The following is a 24,507-nucleotide window of genomic DNA, read 5'->3' as shown; positions in this document are numbered from 1 at the left end:
AAACAAATCAGAGAATAAAGAAATTGGATAGCTTAAAAAAAAAATCAAAGACAAAAGACTGTGTTAAGAGTTGCTTACGTTTCCTGTGACTCTACTTCCTATTCCTCATGTAGTTTCAAACTTATGGAAACACAGTTAAACTTGGATGACTCCTAAAGAAGATTGGTACCTTACTTTAGACTTGGATTGTAACTCTGACTTTGATCCAGTTTATTATACTACTCCCTTCCTAGGAGGACCTCTATTCTCTGATAAAGTCTTCTCCATGGAACTACTAATGAGCTCTACAGATTTCTGAAAGAAAGGTCCACATTACCACATGAGATTTCATCTGAATATTCGTGGATCCACGAATTCAAGTTCTAAACCTCTTAGTACTACAGTCCCAGGGAAGCGTTCTTACACTATTGATTCAATGGATTGTCTAGATTCCGCTTGCATGGGTGACAAATGGTGTACTTGTTCAGAAGACAAAGGTCTTTCTTTTGGAGATGACAGCTGGGAAGACTTTTATAAGTGTGTTCCTGAAATTCTGTAGATTTCTCTTCTACAGTTAGTTTTTATGAAAATTCTTCAAGTTCCTTAAGATTCAAGATGGGTGTCCGGAGTCCACCCATGAATTGGAGAGTATTGTCACGATTCTGATTTATTTCATTCATGTACCAAGTGATTCCTTTTGCCTTACCTCTTGTCCTGCAGTGTTTTCAGGATTACTTCGGCTTTGCTGCAGATTTCAGCTTCTAAGCTCCTTTCTCTTTCATCCACTAGGGGACACTGGAACTCTTAAAACAGCTGGGGTGTGAAGTATGCAGACCGGAGGTAGCACAATCTAAATAACAAATGTATGCACCACTGGCTCCTCCCCCTTCACACCCCACAATCCCTCACTTTGAAAAATTGTGCTGGAGGTGCAGCACAGAAAGGAGCCTCTGCTCCACTCAAGATTTATTTTTTTAATGTTAATTAATGTCTGGAGCCAAGTCAACCTACTGAAAGGGGGACAATGGCTCCAAGGTGCAGGAGAGACAAAGACCCTGTTGGAAGGGGTTGGCATCTTTCACAAGCGATCGTTCAGCAGCAAGAAGAGTAATCGCTGAGGTAAAGGCGCTGGGCATAGTGACAATCTCCCCCTGCAAGTTTATCCCCCATATAAGCCGCACAGTCCCGCTGATCAGCCAAGTCAGTGACAGAATGATATAGCAGCTGGGGCTGCAGGAGGTCCGGCCGCGATGGGCACGGAGGCTCCGGTGCATGACAACTGCTGACGTCGTCGCGGGAAGTGCGGAGACCCAGTGGCTTGACGGAGTGCACAGGTAAAAGACATGCTCCCAGAAGACATCCAAGTTAAGGGGGAGAGCAGCGGTTCAGGATTCCCGGGTACAGGAGGAGGTTTGCGGAGCTTAAGAGGGCTCCATGCAGACAGGAGTGTTTATGAAGTGAATAGTAAATTTAAATTGCTGCCATCTTGTTTTTAGGGTAGATGGCACATTGAGCGGGCTAACTCTCTGAGGAGAGATTTTCAGTCATAGAAGGGCATATATTATATGTATATATATATATATATATATATATATATATATATATATATGACAACATGCAGGTCCGGCTCTCCCATTAAACAGTCCAATAGCGCTGGGTGCCTCCACAAATATTGGAATATACACAGCATCGGGTGCGGCACTCCAAGCGGCGGTAACAAAGTACACTTACATCCGTGGTGAAGACAACGTTTCAATGCATTTTACTTGTGCATTTTCATCAGGTCAAGTGAACAAAAACAAAAGTGCTTACCTAAATAGTGTGTGCAGACGCCATCACCACGCTTCCGGACCACAGGCACGTGCCTGGTCCGTCGGCGCCCTCACATGACGTCATTACCCACGGCCAGTAGCTATAGCAACAACAGTACACAAACAACATGCAGGCATATTCATTATACATCACAGGCTGCACCAACACAGTAATCAGCATGTACAGAAATCAAACAAGAAAAGCTTATTGCAGTATGCAACGAACATTTCAAATCGACATATAATCAGAGTAAACCAGCATACACCATCATAAAGGCCGAATAACATCAATACATAGTACAGACACAGCATGGTACAAACTGCTAAATGTAGCGGCACACATAATGGATCATAATATACCAAAACCCCAGATTAATGGGCACCATGGTCCCTACATCCCAGGTACCCAGCATGTACATTGCAGGATACCTACTCCGACTAAACAGTACCAGATGTCCATAGGACTTACAGGAATACATTAAGCCCTAAGTGCTCGTTTAGGCCTCTAGGGTGCAATGTCCCCAGACGATGGATCCACCTGGTTTCAAGCCGGAGAAGTTTAAGGCACCTATCGCCTCCCCGGGTAAGAGGGGGGACGTGGTCGATCATTCGATAGCGTAGAGGCACTAACGGGTGTCGTGCCACCGCAAAGTGTCGAGCAACCGGCTGGTCACTCGAACCTTTGGCAATGGCCGCTTTAATTGCCGACCGGTGTGCTGCCATACGCTCTTTAAACATTCTTTCTGTTTTGTCTATGTATGACAGCCCACACGGACACAGTAACTGGTAGACTACAAACTTAGAAGAGCAGGTAAGTGTATAGTTATTAGTCAAAACTCTACCCGTGAGTGGATGCGAGAAACTTTTGCCACTAATCATAAACTGACATGTGGTGCATGTACATCTAATGCACCCTCTGGAGTTAGCCTGAAGTAATCTCTGTGGATTAGGGGAAATATCTGCTTTGACAAGCATATCCCTAATGTTGCGCCGTCTAGTATAGCATGACAGCAATTTTGTCTGGCCCAAATTCAGTTCCTTATCAGACTGTACTATATGCCACATACTCATGGAAATCTGATTAATTCCGCTACTGGCTGGGCTGTATTGGCCTACCCATGGCAGAATAGTACTAGAATCAGTGGTTTTAGGTTTGGCCTGTAATAGTTTAGACCGATCTGTGGCCAGAGCCTTCAGTTTGGCTTGCGCAAGTAGTGCTACTGGGTAACCTCTAGCTAGAAATTTGCTAATCATGCTGTTCATTTGGGTTTCCGCTAACACAGGATCAGAAGTGATCCGGCGGACCCTAAGTAACTGGGAATAGGGCAGACCCCGCTTGAGAGGTGTAGGGTGAAAGCTAGAAAAATGCAACAGATTATTCCTGTCCGTGGGTTTACTGAAAATGGATGTATTGATGTATCCATCTCTAATCGAAAATCTCCACATCCAAGTAGTTCACAGAGTGTGTACTCATATTGTATGTGAACTTAACTGGGTGATTGCAACTATTGTGTGTCTCTAAGAGCTGGACTAGTTGTTCCTGCCTGCCCTTCCATAGGATGAGTAGATCGTCGATATAGCGACAGTACATAATAATATCAGACGCTACTTCTGGATCGTCAAAAAATATCTCCTATTCGACCTTGAACATATAAATGTTGGAGTATGATGGGGCCACCGGGGACCCCATCGCACAACCTGTCTGTTGCAAATAAATCTTCCCATCGAACAAAAAGAAATTTTTGGTAAGAGTCATATATAGAAGATCAAGACAAAATTGTAACCCTGGCCCTTTAAATTCTGGGTGCCCATGCAGAAACTCACGGGTTGCCTCTATGCCTGCATCATGGGGAATTATGGTATACAAACTCTGCATGTCAATACTGCAGAGGATAACTTCGCTGTCAAATTTACTCAACAAAAGGAAAGAGAGGCGCCCGTATCTTACAACCTTGGTGAACTTCCAGATGCCGCACAATATGGAAGAATGGGGAAGCTGTCAATCCCCAAAAATTAACAGTAACAAGATAAAAGAACCAAAACGTGCGCAAAAGGAAGAGCCAAACTAAAAATATATTAATCTGTTTTATTAAATAGTAATTGTAGTTATTAAAAAATATTCAATTCAAATATATATTCCTCGGAGTGACCACAGTAGGATATTACAAATAAATTTAAAATAAATAAAACAACATAATCATAAAATATATTACCAACTAGTTGTTCTCATATATGATTAATATTCTAAAGGATCAATAATGGATACAGATATATATAATCCTGAAGAACAATGGCTGGCCAGCCTTAATTAATACTTAATAAATTGTGCACAAATAGGATGTATCAAAAGATCGAATAGAAAAATGAAAGATTGTTGTCTAGAAGATATCATATAATTTGCATAGATGGTAAGAGCTGAGGATTCTTCCAACAACAGTCTAAAATAGTAATAGTTAGCCGTTATGTATGTATCCAAAAGTCTCGTGAGGGAATTAACCTCATACGGCTGCTGATGTAATTGCTAAATGTTGGAGCTAATGAATAGACACCAGTCCCGTCTTTTAGACCAAAAACTAATGAAAGTCTCGGTAAAAGCACCTAGCCTTAGGCAGCTGTTTAATGTGGGCAGCCAATGCCGTGATAATGCAGTCCCGCAACAAGATGATAAATGTGAACAAAAAATACTGGAACAAAGTCCCGAATGACTCAAATGGCACCTAGCCCAACGAGGCCATATATGTGGGTAGCTATAATAACGGGATAATGTATAAATGAATAAACCCCGTATCACTCGTAGCAGTCTCACCCGTGCCAGTGAATGCAATAGCCGTCCGTCCGGCCGGATGTTCACCGGATCTCCGCCGTTACCAATCCACAAGCCGTTCAGTGCTGCACTGCCTGGGTGCTCCTCCGACAGTGCAGCTGGGTAATCCTTTAGGCTGGGATGTTAAAGAGGAAAATAACTGTGGCGGTTATGGGCAGGTTAGGGCTGTTGGTGATGTCCGTTCGTCTCCCAATCGCAGAGAGATGGTGTATAACCGTGGATCACTCCAGAGCCGTTCACCTAACGCGTTTCTCGACCGTAGGCACTGGTCGTTTCATCAGAGGGAGACGAACGGACATCACCAACAGCCCTAACCTGCCCATAACCGCCACAGTTATTTTCCTCTTTAACATCCCAGCCTAAAGGATTACCCAGCTGCACTGTCGGAGGAGCACCCAGGCAGTGCAGCACTGAACGGCTTGTGGATTGGTAACGGCGGAGATCCGGTGAACATCCGGCCGGACGGACGGCTATTGCATTCACTGGCACGGGTGAGACTGCTACGAGTGATACGGGGTTTATTCATTTATACATTATCCCGTTATTATAGCTACCCACATATATGGCCTCGTTGGGCTAGGTGCCATTTGAGTCATTCGGGACTTTGTTCCAGTATTTTTTGTTCACATTTATCATCTTGTTGCGGGACTGCATTATCACGGCATTGGCTGCCCACATTAAACAGCTGCCTAAGGCTAGGTGCTTTTACCGAGACTTTCATTAGTTTTTGGTCTAAAAGACGGGACTGGTGTCTATTCATTAGCTCCAACATTTAGCAATTACATCAGCAGCCGTATGAGGTTAATTCCCTCACGAGACTTTTGGATACATACATAACGGCTAACTATTACTATTTTAGACTGTTGTTGGAAGAATCCTCAGCTCTTACCATCTATGCAAATTATATGATATCTTCTAGACAACAATCTTTCATTTTTCTATTCGATCTTTTGATACATCCTATTTGTGCACAATTTATTAAGTATTAATTAAGGCTGGCCAGCCATTGTTCTTCAGGATTATATATATCTGTATCCATTATTGATCCTTTAGAATATTAATCATATATGAGAACAACTAGTTGGTAATATATTTTATGATTATGTTGTTTTATTTATTTTAAATTTATTTAAAATTTACTCAACATCTGTAGCTTACGTAACAGGGTACTGGTATCAAGAAGATATCGAGAATGTGATTGAATGCATGGCTGGAAGAGGGCATCAAGAAATAAGGCTACCGGTTGAAACAGGGATTTGTTGGCCGATATGATTGGCCTCCCGGGGGGTTTAACCAAGCTCTTATGGATCTTGGGGGTAGTATACAGTAATGGTATCACAGAGCTCACAAGAAATAATTCCTGTTTCAACCGCCGCCTCAAGTACGTTAGATAACTCAGTCAAAAACACAGGCGTAGGGTCCTCGGGAAGCAACCTGTAAACAGAAGCATCATTAAGCTGTGATATGATTTCTGCTCTGTAGTCAGCTACGTCCTGTAGCACCAAGGCTCCGCCTTTATCGGCAGGCCTGAATATGATATTAGAACAGGTAGACAGACGATCAAGAGCCAATCTCTCAGTTCTAGTTAAGTTACTTCTCAGGTGTGGTAAAGAGGAGATATGTTGATCAGTCTCAAGTTCAAGAAGACGCATAAAAGTTCGAACAGATGCATTATGTGTCTGCGGTTCAAAGGTCGACTTCGGCAATATTTGCCTTAATTTAGCCGGTATTTCCATATTCTCAACTGCCGGCACAGAGCTCTTAGCAAAATGTTCTTTTAGCTTTAACTGGCGATGTAGCCGGTATTTGTCAACTTTCCATTGTAGTGGGTTTTGTGGGCAAGATGGTATATAGGACAAGCCTTTGGATAATACTGATTTCTCAACTTCACTAAGCTCATAGCTTGAGAGGTTGATAACTAGGTCTTCTGATATCGTGGGTTCTTGGGCGGACGCCCCACTCTTCCCCTTCCTCTGCCATTGGTTCCCCCGTCTGGTATACCGGCGTTACCTCTTACACCAGGGATCTTGGCCCTGGTGGCTACCCCTAAAGGGTGGTCACTACGAGTTGTTTGTGAGGTAGGCTCAGAATCGCTAGTAGTGGAGGTATGTTCATTAGAGGACTCAAGGTCACGAGTGCGATGAATTCTCCAGCGAAAAAAAAGTCGCTTAAAGTCACGTTTAGTAGCCCCATCCACCCACCTATACACATTGTGTTGCTCGTAATCAGTGTCGACTTTTTGTCGCTTGGATGCTTTAAATTTAATAAGCTCCCGTTTATGGAGCTGTAATTGATCGTTCAATTTGGAAAGCCAATCGACTGTAGTGTCAGCTTGTAAGTTAGCTTTATGCTTCACCTCAAACTCAGCAGCTTTAGATTTGTAGGCATTCATCTCTTTTGTTGACTGCTCAATAATGAGCAGCATTAAGTCCATTGAACATCGGTTTAAAATACCGACCCACTTGCGGCAGAAATTGGGATCATTGCGTCCAATTGTGGGTGAGTTTCGCACTCGCAACCCACGAGGTATCTTTTTGGCTCTGTAGTAATCAGATAGGGACAAACAATGATACAGGTAATCTATTTCTTTGCGCTTGATTTTTAAAAGTTCATGATACAGATCCTCAGATGAAAGTGCCTCCTGCTGATCACTAAGTAGTGTTGAGTGTAGAATAGCATCAGCTTCAGCTTCCGCGTATCCATGTAACTCCCCGATCGGATACTGGGCCAGGGGCATGCCTGGGATAAGTGTATCTACAGGCTCTTCCGCCATATTGCACAAAAAGGGGCCAACACAGTCAAATACACACTAAATGAGCGACTAGAGTGACCTTACAGATCCACTCAGAGTGTAATGATGTCGCCACACCATCCAGCGATAGGTAATAAAGTGCAAGTAAGAGTCCAACCATTAGTGCAAAATTAGATACTTAAAGTGCAGGCAAAAAGTGCTTATGCAGTAACCAGTGTGGTTAATCCATATACCATGGTAAAGTGCAGCAGTGCGTAGAGCAGATACTGAAGAGGATTCAAACAGCATAAATGGATGGGGAGCCCTGACAAAAAGTGACCACTCCAGCGTTGTGGGCACAGATATCTAGACAACATGCAGTTCCGGCTCTCTCATATATCAGGTCCGGCTCTCTCATATATCAGCAGCAATGCCTGGCACTCACTCCACGAAATCGTGTCGCAGCTTCCTGGGTGCCTTTCCTCCCCTTTATTAGGTCTATGTATAGCGTGCAAATGGATGGCTCTCCTCAGGTAAATGAAGACTCTAAACACTCTGAATGGTGGGTCAACGTTTCAGAGACCGTTGTCCCTTTTATCAAGACATACAGAAATACAATAAAACATACAATAAATAGACTTACCAACACTGTACAGGAAGCTGCCCGCGTGCAGGGGGAGCTCCGGTCCGGCCAGGTAGGCGTGGCTGCTTCAACTGTGTCGCCTAGCAACCACCTAAACGTGAACATAAACACCATACAATAGTGTCTCACCAGAAAAGGCTGGAGCTAAAATTGCATATCCATAAAGCTACCTTACTGCAAAATGGCAAAGGATTACATATTATCAATATCGTAGAAATACCAATAATGCATCATATTAAAAAATTAAACTCTGAAACCTATATCTGGAGATGTTGATCCGTACCCGTTGTCTAATATTAGAGAGGGATTATATAAATTCCAGAATAATGCTAATATACAGTAAGAGCATAATAATCAAAAAAGGACTATTAAAGAGTTAATAAAAAATATACACAGATAAACTGTCCACCCATAGAAAGCAAATAAAGCTAAGAGTCTCATTGAGACCATAGGGTTGAAACTTGTGCAAAGTATGAATCCATCGAGCTTCTTTTTGTAGAAGGATTTTACCCCTATATCCTCCTCGTATCCTCGGTGGTACCCAATCGATAATTTGTAACGAATAGAGGCCATACTGTGGCGTTGATATCGAAAGTGACGGGCAACAGGCTAATCTGTTCCTTTTCCCTCCAGCGCTGCCCTAATGCTGGACCTGTGTAGGGCAATTCATTCCTTCAGTTGGCAAATACTTTTACCAACATATAGCAAGCCACATGGGCATTTTTTTATAATAGACTATATATGATGTAGAACATGTCACAGGAAATTTAATTGAGAAAGATTTCCCTGATCTCAGATGATAAAACTTATCTCCCACTTTGAGACAACCGCACATTGTGCAGCCAAAGCATCTAAAATTATCAGTTTTCCTTTAAAGGAAATGTTGTGGTTCTGGCTTCCTGAAATTTGAAATGTCATTATGTACCACAATGTCCTTAACATTATGGCCTCATTTGTAAGATGATAAAATGTATGTAGTTCTCAGTGATGTAAGATCCTTATCTTTAGTAATTACCGGCCAGATTTGTCGGGTCTTCTTGTTTATTGTCACACTAGCAGTATTGAATTCTTGTGTCCACACAATTCTGTGTCTGGTTTTTTTTTATCAATGGGCTTTATAGCTTCTGCTTGAGTCACAGCCTGAGCTTTATTCAGGGCTATTTGTAATTGTGTTGGATGGTATCCTCTCTGCAGAAATTTTTTTAACATCTTGTTCATTTGTACTTTGGCATCATCAGGATTACTGCAGACCCGTACTATATGTAGAAATTGTGAGTACTGGAGGCCCCATTTTGTGCTCTCTGGATGATGACTACTTGATTCTAGGATAGTGTTCCTATCGGTTGGTTTATGGTATAATGAAGTAATGATATTACAGTCTTTATCTAATTTCACCAAAACGTCCAAAAAATGCTGAGTGGTGTGTGGGTATATGTTTTAACATGTCAAAAGCACCAACCAAGATCACAAAGACTTACTATGTAGAAAAAGAGCACTAATGTTGGCAGCTCAGGGGTGTGCGACACATGTTTGGGAATGGACGCTCAACCCGGGAGCAGTGGTCCATCTGCGTCATGGGAGAGTGCCCTAGCAGATATTTCTAAAGAGATGGCGGAATTCCGCAAGCAACATTTAGAATGGGCTGCGGGGTATTCCAAAACTATGGAGGAATTCCTAATTAGAATTACACCACCCACACAAGCAGAAAAGACTGTGCGTAAAGTGGTAAAGAGACCACTCCATATCCTACATGAAGATGCAGAGGAGGAGGAGGGTCTCATAGTTGACGAGGAGGAGGGAGAGTCAGTAGAGATGATAATGGATGTCATTCCTCAGGAGGAGGACACGGAGATTAAGGGGTTAGTTTCCCTTATCGAAGAGGTAAAACAGGTCCATAACTTCAAGGAAGAAGAGGTTAAGGAACCTGAAGTGTTTGATTTATTTGAGTCACAGAAACCGCCTACAGCCGTTTTTCCAATTCCTCAGACTCTCCAGGATCAGATGGGAGAAGCATGGAAGCAGCCTGATAAACGCTTCCAAATTCCAAGAAAGTTTGCAGCCAATTACCCGCTACCCAAGAGTGTCATGTCTAAGTGGGATGTTCCGCTGATTGTGGACACCTCCCTGGCTAGACTGTCAATTTTGCCGATATCAAACGTGACTACACTAAAAGATGTGTCAGATCGTAAGTTAGACACAGCACTGAAATCTATTTTTGTGGCTGCTGGAGCATCACACAGACCTACAATTATTAGTGCTTGGGTCACCAAGGCTATTGTAGCATGGGCCGGTCATATTGTTCAGGCTGTTGAGGAAGATAACAGCCAGATGGAAATATTTAGACTAGCAGAGCATATCCGTGAGTCAGCTACATACATTTGCCAGGCCACAAAAGATACTAGCAGAATAGCATCACGCATCTCGGCTTCGGCCATATCGGCCAGAAGGATTCTGTGGCTCAGAGAATGGCAAGTGGATTCTGATTCAAATAAGGCAGTTGAGGCGATCCCCTTTGTAGGGGAGACTTTATTCGGCCCGGAATTAGACAAGTGGATTTCATAGGCAACAGCGGGGAAATCAAATTATTCTGGTCCGGTGTTCAATTCATTTAGGTCTCAATCCTTTCGAGCTAGAGGAAGAGGTTTTGGCAGTCAAGCTTGCGGAAGCAGAGGTAGAGGCTGATGCCAGACCACAACCAGAAAGCAGGATCCCAAACCTGCTGACAAGACCGTGACATGACGGTGTCCCACCTCACCTTGGGTCCCCTATGGTGGGGTTGGAAAGGTTTTGGGCACCTGGGATGAAACCTCACAAGAAGTCTGGGTCAACAATATTATCTCCCAGGGATACCAAATAGATTTTTTGCAACGCCCTCACAGTCAGTTCTCTACAACAGGCCTTCCTCGGTGTCCTCAGAAAGCGAGGGCATTAGATACGGCGATTCAAAAGTTAATTCAGACGGAAGTAAATATGCCTGTCCCGTCTTCTCAAAGAGGAACGGGATTTTATTCAAATCTTTTTGTGGTGCCAAAACCGGATGGATATGTCAGACCAATCCTCAATTTAAAGGTTTTAAATTAGTTCCTGAAAGTTTACAGGTTCAATATGGAGTCAATGTAGTCGGTTATTGCGGGACTGGAACAGGAAGAGTTCATGGTGTCCATGGGCATAAAGGATGTATACCTTCATGTCCCAATTTGGACCTCACACCAAGCCTATTTACAGTTTGCAGTGGGCAAGAACCACTACCAGTTCAGAGTCCTACCATTCGGCCTATCATCAACCCCGAGAATCTTCATAAAGATCATGGCAGCCATGGTCATGAAATTGATTGTCAGGAGTAACGATAATCCCATATCTGGACAACCTTCTGATCAAGGCTCCTTCTCAGGACCAGTTGATCCGGGATGCTCAGACCACTCATCAGTTTCTGATTCGACATGGCTGAATCATGAATTTAAAAAAATCCAACCTACAACCAACGCAGAGGATTCAATTCCTAGGTCTCATTTTAAATATGATACATCTGAAAGTGTTTCTCCCAGAAGACAATATTCTAGACATCAAAGAAATAGTACATCAGGTCCTGCAGAACAAGGCGGTCTCTCTGCATCTTTGTGTAAAGCTTCTTGGAAAGATGGTAGCATCCTTTGAAGCGATCCAGTATGGCAGGCTTCACTCCAGACCTTTTCAGCTGAATCTGGTTGTTCAGGGGGAATGCATGCATTGGCTTCTACACAGAAGGATTTGCTTGTCACCCCAGGTCAGGACCTCATTGATTTGGCGGTCAGTCCACAAGAATTTAGTTTGGAATATGGGATTGGAAGATTCTGACAACAGATGCCAGTCTCAGAGGATGGGGAGCTGTTCTGGAAAACCAGCAGTTTCAGGGACGATGGTCACCGCAGGAGAGCAGCCTTCCAATAAATATTTTGGAACTAAGAGCCATTTACAATGCACTTCTTCTGGCGGAAGACCTAGCGAGGGCTCAACACGTGAGAGTGCAGTTGGACAATGTGACGGCAATGGCATACATAAACCGTCAGGGAGGAACAAGAAGTCGCATGGCTTTAAGGGAGGCCACAATAATCCTGTCTTGGACAGAAAAGCGCAACATAATCCTGTCAGCAGTCTTCATTCCAAGAGTGGAAAATTGGGAGCCGACTATCTCAGTCGCCAAGATATGCATCCAGGAGAGTGCTGTCTGCATCCACGGGTTTTTGAAACAGTAGTACGATGGTGGGGACTACCGCAAATAGACCTAATGGCCTCTCAAAACAACAATGAGTTACCGTGGTACATGGCCAGGATGCGGGATCCAGCAGCAGAAGCGGTGGACACGCTGGCTATTCCCTGGTCATATGACCTGGAGTACATCTTTCCATTGTTTCCCCTTTTACTGAGAGTGTTAAAGAAGGTGAAAAAGGAAAGAGCGTGGGTGATTTTAATAGCACCAGACTCGCAGGAGTTGGTACTCGGACCTGAGGGGACTCCTGGCCGAGGATCCTTGGATGCTGCCTCAGAGAGAAGACCTCTTGTCACAAGGCCCATTCCTTCACCCAGACCTGAACCATCTACATTTGACGGCGTGGTTCTTGAGACCAGGATACTAAGAGACAGGGGTATTCCAAAATCGGCTATCCCTACCATGTTAGCTGCAAGGAAGCCAGTCACTGTGGCACATTACTATAGAATATGGAAGAAGTACATGGACTGGTGTCAGTCTAAAGGGTGGAATTCCAGAGAGTTCAAGCTTAATAGACTTTTGCGGTTTCTCCAAAATGGTTTAGATGGAGGTTTGAGATTGGGCTCCTTGAAGGTACAAGTCTCGGCCCTTTCTATTCTGTTTCAACAACGTCTCGTGTCTTTACAGGAGGTTCAGACATTTTTACAAGGTGTGCTGAGGATACAACCATCTTTTCATCCTCCCACAGCTCCGTGGGATCTACATTTAGTGCTCGAATTTTTTAATTTGGCAGTTTTCGAGCCTTTGGAGAAAGCAGATCTTAAATATATATCCTGGAAAGTTACCCAGCTCTTAGCTTTGGCGTCAGCAAGAAAGGTCTCAGAGTTGGGAGCTCTATCGTGTAAAAGTCCCTTCCTCATTTTTCATGAGGACAGGGTGGAGCTCCGTACAAAAGCAGAGTTTCTCCCTAAGGTGGTTTCAGGTTCAGCCTATTGTGGTCCCCTCCTTCCAGGGATTTGCGGACAGGGACTTGTCTTTGGATGTGGTCAGAGCCTTAAGGATTTCGATACAGGCTATGACCTCTATTAGAAAGTCTGACACTTTGTTCTATATGATGGGCCCAAGTAGGGTTGGCTGTCTTCTAAACAGACTCTAGCCAGATGGATACGACTGACCATCAAACAGGCTTATATCTCTAGTGGTAAGAGGGTCCAATTTCGGGTAGGTGCTCATACCACCAGTTCAGTGGGTGCTTCATGGGCGGCGGCTAGAGGTGCCTTCACTACGCAACTGTGTAGAGCTGCAACGTGGTCATCAGCAAACGTGTTCACTCATTTCTATAAGTTTGATACGTTTCCGTCCAGGGATACCATGTTGGACGTTTGGTTCTGCAGGCTTCAGACAGCACTCCTGCCCATGGGAGTATCTTTGGGACATCTTTGGGACATCCCCAGCTGTTTGAAGAGTTCCAGTGTCCCCCAGTGGATGAAAGAGATAAGAGCATTTTGGTACTTACCGATAAATCCATTTCTCTGAATCCACTCGGGCACATTGGATGCCCACCTCGGTGCTATCAACCTGCGTGTTCTTGTTAAGTTTAAGTTCAAACAGTTTTCATTATTATGTTAATGGTTCTTGGTTGCTGTTTGACTTGTTGCTATGGTTGGTTCCTCTCTCTAGAGGGCCTTACTTTTCATGTCCCCTCTTCTCTCCGTAAAAATTTTCAAACTGAGGGATTGTGGGGCAGGAAGGGGGAGGAGCCAGCTGTGTATAAATGTGTTATTTAGATTGTGCTACCTCTGGTCTGCATACTTCACACCCCAGCTGTTTGAAGAGTTCCAGTGTCCCTGAATGGATTCAGAGAAATGGCTTTATCGGTAAGTACCAAAATCCTCTTTTACCTTCTTTGTAAAGGTGCATACATATGGTGAGATTTTGACTATCTTCGATTTTGACTTTGCGATTTCCCCTGAACCCCCCGGGCCCTGAACCACCGATATTTACTATCTTTACCTGAGATTTTGACTATGTGAGATTTTGACTAAGTGCCAATTTTGACTATACTGCTTACTAAATTGTACACAATATAGTCAAGATTGGCATACCTTCACAGTCTACAGTATCTTTTCTTGTGATACCGACCCCATGGGAGCGCGCATCAGTATCGCAGGCTGTGTACACATGGGGGGGTCATTCCAAGTTGATCGCACGCTAGCTGTTTTTAGCAGCCGTGCAAATGCATAGTCGCCGCCCACCACGGGGGAGTGTATTTTCGCTTTGCAAGTGTGCGAACACCTGTGCTGCCAAGCTCTGCAAAAACATTTTGTGCAGTTTCAGAGTAGGTCTGAACTTACTCAGCCCTTGCGATCACTTCAGTCTTTTTGGTGCTGGAATTGACGTCACACACCTGCCCTTCAAACGCCTGGACACGCCAGTGTTTTCCCTACCACTCCCAGAAAATGGTCAGTTGACACCCATAAATGCCCTATTTCTGTCAATCTTCTTGCAATCGGCTGATTCTTTGTTAAATCCATAGCTCAGCAACGATCCGCACTGTACCCATACGACGCACGTGTGCATTGCATACGCATGCGCAATAGAGTCCTGATCACAGTGCAGTGAAAATCGGCAGCGTGCAATCAACTCGGAATGACCCCCATGCTGCGATTTGCAATAAATTTCCTTATGATTTTGACTATATAGTCAAAATCGTAAGGTTACATCGCACTGTGTATATGCACCGTAAGACTGTGTTATTGCTGCAGTACTTTCCCAGATTGATTGTACACCTGTGTAGTCTCCGGATGGCAGCAGTGATCTCAGACTAACTAGTAACTACTTGTGTGCTTGTGAGCTTGTTTGCAGAGTGTATGCAAACCATTTTGTGTGCAGTATTGTGAAGCTGACACTATCATCAGTGTCCTATCTGGAGTCGGTGCCGAACGCCGCCATCTTGGCTTTTTATCACATGTCTGCAAAGCACCAATGGAAAATAGCAAGATGCAGCACCAGTTGGGAAAAGATATGACTTCCCAGACCAGCTGATCGGCCAGGGATACAATCGGCAGTCAGACAACAGTCAGGTGATTTTCCTGACCAGTCACTGGAGATCCAAAGGCATAAGAACAGGCACTTCTTGTAGTCAGTGCTTTGTTATCCATAGCACTGCTAAGGCTCCTGCGGTGTTTTCCTGAACCAGTATCCCACCTGAGGACTATAGTGCAGTATTACCTTGCACTCACTGACTCCATCCAATTAGCCTTGTCCCAGATTTCCTGCAAACCAGACCTGTTCCATATCTCGTATCAAGTGTCTAGCCATGTCCCTGGTTTCCTGCAAACCAGACCTGCTCCACAGTCTGGTATCAAGTATGTAGTCGTGTTTCATCTTTCCTACAAACTAGACCTGCTCCACAGTCTGGTGTCAAGAACTGTAGCCTTGTCCCATCTTTCCTACAAACTAGAACTGCTCCACAGTTTGATGTCAAGTACTGTAGCCTTGTCCCAGCTTCCCTCTCAAACAAGACCTACTCCATAGTCTGGTATCAAGTACTGAAGCCATGCCCCGGCTTTCCTGCAAACTGGTCCCACTCTGCAGTCCAGTGTCCAAGATCCATTAGCCATGTTGTGGCTATCCTGTTGCTAGTTTTGCCCACATCCTGGCATCAACTTTGAAGTATCACCACAGTATTCCATCCCCTGTGCTGTATAAGGAAAAGCTATATAAAGCTACCTAGTTTCAAGCCAAGACTTTCACATACCACTCCCATGGTCAAACCTAGTCCAGATCCACAAATTAACACAAATCTGACAGAGGTTCTGTGAAGATATCCTGTTAACTCCAAATGATTCAGGAAGAAACAGGGAGATATACCAAATATAAATATGTACTGTTCTTACATATGGGGAAACAGTATATATCTATAATTGATATCTTCACAGAACCTCCTGAGGACTGATAAAGTGGGATATTATAAAGTATAACTAGCAGCGCTTGTGGACTGCTCTCGTTTGGTTTTATAGGAAGGAACATCTACAAGAAGTATTCTCCCTCCAGCAATCCCCGCCTAGGTACACAGCGCATCGGCTTAGTGCTGATACGCTGCATTGCCTTGCCTCTCCAGCTCCAGTGTGCATGTGCGAGATCTAACTACTATTGCGATATCTCACATGCAGCCTGCCGCAGCCAGGGACAATGCTGTTCCTGGCTTTGATGTATGGGCAACAGCACCTGCAACTGTCGAAATCAATAGCTGCAGGTATTGGAACGGTCATTGCTACTGACCATTGATACATTGCCCTGCATATCTAAAAGATAGCAGTGCCGATAATGAGAGGGGCGCATAGCACTTGTCATCTTGCACACACCGCTGCCGTATTACATGGGGGATAAGTGGTATTAGCGCATGTACTTCTCCCCCATAATGATGAATAATACATCTACAGTACCCCAATTTCACTTATTAAATTCAGGTCTATTTGCAAAATGTCAAATAATAACTAATTTTTCAATTTGCAAATAAAGCTGGAAATATCAGAATTCATTAGGGGAATGGTGGAGGAGATGGTTTTTGTTGCTGGGAGGGAGTCTGCTGGGTTGGTAGATAGATTTATTATAGCTACACACAGCCAGGTACATACATTCACCATCACCTGGCAGTGTCAAATCTCCAGACCAGCCTAGGAATTTGTTTAGTGTAGCAGCTTCTGTCACATCACGTCAGTCTGGGTTTCTCTGAGCTGGGGAGTCAGGACCCGAGTAGGATGATGATTTAAGCAAAGGACTTGTGAAGTGCGACCAGCCCCCATGCTCCTCTTCGTGCCAGCAGAGAGAATTAAAATGCACAATTGTGCTCCCAGAAAAAAAATTAGGTGCTGCTGTGCTGCCGAGCACCATGGTTTTGCTCGGTGGTGGAGTTAAGTAGCAATGGCTGCTACTGGTGACTAGAAAGTGAGCCAGCGGTACGGCTTACTAGCTCTGCCAATTTCTTATGGTAAGCTGGATCATACATTTTCAGCACTGGAGTAGTAACAATGCTCGTACTTCAGGTGGACGACTACCTTGTGACTACCCTCTTCTCACTCTCACATACTGGGGGACCCGTCTAGAAGCGGGTTCCAGGTGACTCTTTAGGAACACCTTTTGCATAAGTCTCCTAATCGCTGAGCCTATGTCCCCCAATTGTCAGGGATCTCTTTAATGTAAAGTCAGTCCTACATGTTCAGTAAATGGCGGTGTGCCGTCTCTACTTCCTATTTACCGGTAAGTACAGTAGCTGTGTACACAGTCTTGTGTATGGGACACCAGGCTTCTAGCTGGTAACCACGCTGGGGACATACTATGGTGCGCTTGTGCTGGCTCAGCTTCTGGGCCCTCTTTGTACTTGATTCCCCCCTGCACTGTGCACTTTGGTGGCCAGTGTCCTTCTACTGCCAGAGACCTTCCAGAATCGCCAGGGACCCTAAACTGCATCTCAGCCAGCCACGACTTCTGGGTCTGTGGTCACTTGCTACTTTCCACTAGATATCCTTCCTCTCCAGCCGGACGAAGCGGAGGCCAGTGTGGTACTGCGAGGTCACTGCTGATAGTTAGGCTAGGGTGTGCTTGTACTGTATATCCAATGTGTTTTGGGAATCTGTGTTAATCTCAAGGCTCCTCTATTATGGCAGCAAGGAGGGAGACAATGGAGAAAGGGCCTACTTCAGGGTTGGAGCCCGGCAGCAAATGACTCCATTGTCTCCAGCAGTTCCGCCTCTGCTCTCAGGTCCTTAACACAACTCACAGATTAATGCTCACTCTTGCTGATCTCCGTACTAATGGTATCTGATAGATGTGCTGGTAACTTCAGCAAAGTCTCTCTAAGAACACAGCAGGCAACTGGGGTTAATATAGTACTGAGCACCTATGTATTGGTGTGTGCAAAGTGATCTGGATAATGAGTGATAAGTGTACAGGATGTCACCTGAGAGGAACATATCTGCACCCAAGAAGCTAGTTCCACCAATATAGCTTTTGCACAACCCTAAATGGCTTCACCATATCTTCATGATCAATGATGATACCCATCTTCAGTCTGTTCAAAATTACTTGACTGCTGGGTTTTATAATCTTATAATCTCTCAAACTTCTGTCTATTACCATAGCTAATGAGATTCCTCTCCAATCCCCGAACTTTGTGACTGATTCATTGTTGACCACAGTAGCACAGTGCATTGCTTTGAACATTATTAGCAAAAAACCGCTAAATAAGTATTTTTGATAAATAACTAAATTAAAACTTAACTTTTATTATTTATAATAAAATAAGTCTCTTGTATACTATAAATAGAATAAACACTACAAATATGTTCTTTATGGATTGTATTTTATCTATTTAATGCCTGCTGTTATACATTGTCTATTGGTGACTGCACAGAATTGATCTCAGTATCTAAGCCGCCTTCTTATTATAGTGTACAAGCCGTTGGGGAGACATTTATATTTATGCTCTTGACAGATGATGGGGTACTTCGTAGCCCTTATAGGCATGAACAGAATTATAGTGCCTATATTCATATAAAATACTTACCACAGAAATCTATCTCACGATTTTTAAATTATGCAGGTGCTGGAGGTGGTTCTACAAGGAGCCGCTAGTGTCAGACTCTTTCAAGAAACCTCATATTAATTCGGAGAAGGGTCTCACAGATTGGCAAAATAGAACTGATACATCTTTGTTTGAATTTATTATCATTTCATTAAGCTTAAATAAAAATAAAAGTTGCCCTTACTCTAGTGACGAGTTTGTAAATATATTGGTATTAATACACCACTTTAGGGCTACACATCTTCACACACATAGTCTCAGGCTAATAAAAGGATGCTATGCCTGTATAAGAGACTTATTTTATTATAAATAATAAAAATTAAGTTTTAATTTAGTTATTTATCAAAAATACTTATTTAGAAAAGAGTGCGCCAGAAACTAAGCCTTCTTTTAGTGGAAAATCCACTAGTGGTTTTTTGCTAATAATCTTCAAAGAAATGCATTGTAACTTACGCTTAAGGCGTACCTCCAACCTAACATAATAATAGTTATCGGTTCTTCGTAGCCCAGAAATTAAATTACGGTTCTTGTTTTCCAGGTCACCTGTAGATTTTTAAAATGTGACAGTTGGTGATACACAATGCACCTCCTGGGTGACATGGAAAACGTGAACCGTGTGGGGTCCTGAGGACCGAGTTTGAGAACCACTGCACTATACCATTATGACCAGTGCATTGTCTTTTTGACAGATTGTCTTCTCTAAGATCACAGTAGCTGCATTTTTAGACATAGCTACAGTTCTAAATGATGCTAATGCAGCAGGAGGCGTCTTATCAGGGCTGCTTCTGTGATCAGCTATTGAGACCGAGGGATGTAGCATTGGATCACTGTGCATGAACATCAGTCATCTGAATAACCCTTACTATGGCTCTTTAAAATGTAAAGTAAAACATACATTATGTTAAATTAAGCAGTATTTTCAGATAAAAACCTTGGATCTATAGTGGTAGGAGGATGAACTTTTATACAGCATTTACTTTTTTAAATCTAGCTTTTTACACAACTTTACAAAACTATGCACACTGAGCAGACTACCTACTTATGGTGCAGATTCAGGGCTTCTGCAGAATTGGAGTACTGTACATCTGTTTAAATGTGCATATATATAAACATCCATATATACTGTACACATGCATCAACTTACAGCTGTTGAGGGATATGATCATAGTTCGATTGCACAAAGAACAGAACATAATTTCGACTGAAGTTAGACTTTGACCCACACGCATATACACCTGAAGGCTGGAGCATTGAGACTTAATGATGAGTCAGCAGGATATTAGACACTTCTAATTGGCATAATGTGAATTAACCTCTTTAGCTGTTATTACAGTATTTAAGTTATCAGCGTTCATTTTCAGTTCTGTTGCTACAGTATCTATTCAAATTATTTTATTGATATTCATATTTGGACTGTGAGAGGAAAGAAAAGATCCATTTGGGTTTTAAAGGAAAAAAACAATATACAACAGGTGTTATCCCCCCTGATACTGCATTGGGTGGATGTACAGGGGGAGTAGCACTAGACTGCATACCCTAACTGCTTGTAATGAGAGGTACTATCTTGATGAGATTTACAGTACTGGGGGATTGTCAGCCTCTATGCAGAAACAGTACAAACAATGCATAGAGAAAACAGCGCTATAGGAGAAAACAATAAAAATATAGTAATTCTATAAAATAGATTTGAGATGTGCACTTGACATTAAAAACAATTTTATATTTCAATCATATAAAAAACAGTCAAACACATATAATAGTTACATAGATTTCAATTAAATAAAAAGTGAGCAATATGTAATCATGGGGTATATTTACTAAAAAGTTGTCCATAGCAACCAATCAGATTCTATTTATTTATCCAGCACCTCCTAGATAATAGCTAGAATCTGACTGGTTGCTATGAGCAACATCTCCACTCATAAAAAGCCACACTTTAACAAATACAGGTTGAGTATCCCTTATCCAAAATGCTTGGGACCAGAGGTATTTTGGATATCGGATTTCTCCGTATTTTGGAATAATTGCATACCATAATGAGATATCATGGTGATGGGACCTAAATCTAAGCACAGAATGCATTTATGTTTCATATACACCTTATACACACAGCCTGAAGGTCATTTTAGCCAACATTTTTATAACTTTGTGCATTAAACAAAGTGTGTGTACATTCACGCAATTCATTTATGTTTTATATACACCTTATACACACAGCCTGAAGGTCATTTAATACAATATTTTTAATAACTTTTTGTATTAAACAAAGTTCGTGTACATTAAGCCATCAGAAAACAAAGGTTTCATAATCTCACTCTCACTCAAAAAATTCCGTATTTCGGAATATTCCGTATTTCGGAATATTTGGATATGGGATACTCAACCTGTATATCCTTTGGAGTGCATATGTGTCCAATTCTACCAGAGTCCCTAGTGTACTCTGTAAATGAAGCCACTCTTTGCCTTGATCAGAGGGATTATTCCACTTATTTGAATTATCTATGTATTCAGACTTTCAGATATTTTTTTATGGAGCAGACAAAGATGCAGATGGATATCTGACCTATGATGAAATAAAGAACATTTTTGGAGAAGAGGCCCTGAGTAAAGAGCTGTTACAACATGTTGGTGGTAACCAGGACAGAATGTACTCTTACATCGAACTAATGAGAATGTTCTCACTGAAAGGTAACCATCATACTAGCATCTTATAGAAATAAAAATATGTTACTTACAGCAGGACAGTTTCTTTAGCCACTTGCATAAATATACATGCTGATAAAAGTGAATGGTGTGTATCACCACACCTAAAACCGTCCACATTTATAATGCTTTCATATAGTGATGTGCACCGGACATTTTTCGGGTTTTGTGTTTTAGTTTTGGATTCGGTTCCGCGGCCGTGTTTTGGATTCGGACGCCTATTGGCAAAACCTCACCGAAATTTTTTTGTCGGATTCGGGTGTGTTTTGGATTCGGGTGTTTTTTTCAAAAACCCTAAGAAACAGCTTAAATCATAGAATTTGGGGGTCATTTTGATCCCATAGTATTATTAACCTCAATAACCATAATATCCACTCATTTCCAGTCTATTCTGAACACCTCACACCTCACAATATTATTTTTAGTCCTAAAATTTGCACAGAGGTTGCTGGATGGCTAAGCTAAGCGACACAAGTGGCCGACACAAACACCTGGCCCATCTAGGAGTGGCACTGCAGTGTCAGGCAGGATGGCACTTCAAAAAAATTGTCCCCAAACAGCACATGATGCAAAGAAAAAAAGAGGCGCACCAATGTCGCTGTGTGACTAAGCTAAGCGACACAAGTGGCCGATACAAACACCTGGCCCATCTAGGAGTGGCACTGCAGTGTCAGGCAGGATGGCACTTCAAAAAAATTGTCCCCAAACAGCACATGATGCAAAGAAAAAAAAGAGGCGCACCAAGGTCGCTGTATATATACTGGTGGTCACTGTCAGCAAACTGCAAAACTAAAATGCAGCACAGGTATAGAATGTAGATGGATAGTATACTTAATGACGACACAGAGGTAGGTACAGCAGTGGCCTTCCGTACCGTACTGCTATATATACTGGTGGTCACTGTGTCAGCAAACTGCACAACTGAAATGCACCACAGGTATAGAATCTAGATAGATAGTATACTTGATGACACAGAGGTAGGTACAGCAGTGGCCTTCCGTACCGTACTGCTATATATACTGGTGGTCACTGTTTCAGCAAACTGCAAACTGCACAACTGAAATGCACCACAGGTATAGAATGTAGATGGATAGTATACTTGACGACACAGAGTTAGGTACTGCAGTGGCCTACTGTACCGTAATGCTATATATTATATACTGGTGGTCAGCAAACTGTGCAAAACTGACATGCACTACAGGTATGGATGGATAGTATACTTGACCACACAGAGGCAGGTACAGCAGTGGCCTACTGTACCGTAATGCTATATATTATATACTGGTGGTCAGCAAACTGTGCAAAACTTAAATGCACCACAGGTATAGATGGATAGTATACTTGACGACACAGAGGTAGGTACAGCAGTGGCCTTCTGTACCGTACTCCTATATATTATATACTGGTGGTCAGCAAAATTATGGACTGTACTCCTACTATATACTACACAATGCAGCACAGATATGGAGTGTTTTTCAGGCAGACAACGTATACTGGTGGTCACTGGTCAGCAAAACTCTGCACTGTACTCCTCCTATATAATATTATTATACTGGTGGTCCCCAGTCCCCACAATAAAGCAGTGTGAGCACAGATATATGCAGCACACTGAGCACAGATATGGAGTGTTTTTCAGGCAGACAACGTATACTGGTGGTCACTGTCAGCAAAACTCTGCACTGTACTCCTCCTATATAATACAGCTGCTCCCCAGTCCCCACAATTAAGCAGTGTGAGCACAGATATATGCAGCACACTGAGCACAGATAAGGAGCGTTTTTTTCAGGCAGAGAACGGATAAAACTGGTGGTCACTGATCAGCAAAATTCTGCACTGTACTCCTATATTAATATAAAGCTGCTCCCCAGTCCCCACAATGATATAAGCAAGCACAAATATTTGCATCAACTCAACAATGAATAAACGGAGAGGACGCCAGCCACGTCCTCTCCCAAACATTTCCAATGCACGAGTGAAAATGGCGGCGACGCGCGGCTGCTTATATAGAATCCGAATCTCGCGAGAATCCGACAACGGGATGATGACGTTCGGGCGCGCTCGGGTTAACCGAGCCATACGGGAGAATCCGAGTATGCCTCGGACCCGTGTAAAATGGGTGAAGTTCGGGGGGTTCGGTTTCCGAGGAATCGAACCCCCTCATCACTACTTTCATATCACAATCCCGGGTCCGACTCGGGATTAACCCTGCTTTATTCCCGGGATGAAATGCCGTGTTGCTCGACCTAGGTTATTTCACTTTGGAGCTTTCACACTGCAGCTTAACCTGGGTCGACCCGGTAAAAATCCAGGTTATTTTGGCAAAGTTAAAGGGATATTACATGTAGGGGGGAATTCAATTAGGTGCGGTTTTGATTCTGCAAGGCGAATTCACAGCAAATTTCCATTGCAAATTACCTTTGCATTTTTTTCCAGAGTTAATTTGCTTGTTTCTGTTTGCTCCCCCTGAGTAGGTGAAAAGGAAGGGAAAATCTTTGTTTTAAGGTAAAAAGGCTGAAACTTGCTTCAGAACCCCTTGGACAACTCCCACCTAATGACTATTAAGACATTTGGAAGTTTTTAATTAGCTTAATTTGGGCAATAATTACATGTCATTTTTGATTGAAAAAAAATAAATGGCCTCAAATTACCCCAAATTGAACATTTTTGCAAATTACCCCAAATTGAAAATTTTTGCATCCCAAAATTCATCAAAATGTTTATTGCAATGAAAAATAATTGCTTTTTACCATTATTTTAGATTTTTGTTTTTAGAAATTAAATTGGCCTCAAATTACCCTAAAATACAAATTTTTTCTACTTTCTTCCTTTATAATTAAACAAAATTCATAAGCTTTTTACATTATTTAACTTTTTTTAAAATGCACAAATCAGCCATTCGACATTTTTTAAAAACGTTCTGTACTTTCATTATGCCCACTAACAGCCTTCTATATGGTCCTATTAATGGGGCTCCAGAAAGGTTTCCCCACTTTTTCATGTTTTTTCCCCCAAATTGCTTGTTGGACAAAATTCAGCACAACCTC

The 24,507-nt window shown here is 42.7% G+C and overlaps 1 protein-coding gene across 1 annotated transcript in view; it reads left to right on the top strand.

Annotated features, from left to right (window-relative positions):
* Positions 1-24,507, top strand: part of LOC135050104 (EF-hand calcium-binding domain-containing protein 14-like) — a 327,290-nt gene that overhangs the window by 256,827 nt on the left and 45,956 nt on the right. The window contains exon 10 of the mRNA XM_063956272.1: positions 21,272-21,448. Within this exon, the coding sequence (XP_063812342.1) occupies positions 21,272-21,448 (177 nt within the window). The remainder of the gene's footprint in view (positions 1-21,271; positions 21,449-24,507) is intronic.

Source organism: Pseudophryne corroboree, chromosome 1, assembly GCF_028390025.1.
Source record: "Pseudophryne corroboree isolate aPseCor3 chromosome 1, aPseCor3.hap2, whole genome shotgun sequence".
NCBI classification, from domain to species: Eukaryota; Metazoa; Chordata; class Amphibia; order Anura; family Myobatrachidae; genus Pseudophryne; species Pseudophryne corroboree.
Note: the sequence above shows the minus strand (reverse complement) of the source record. Positions and strands in the feature narration are given on the sequence as shown.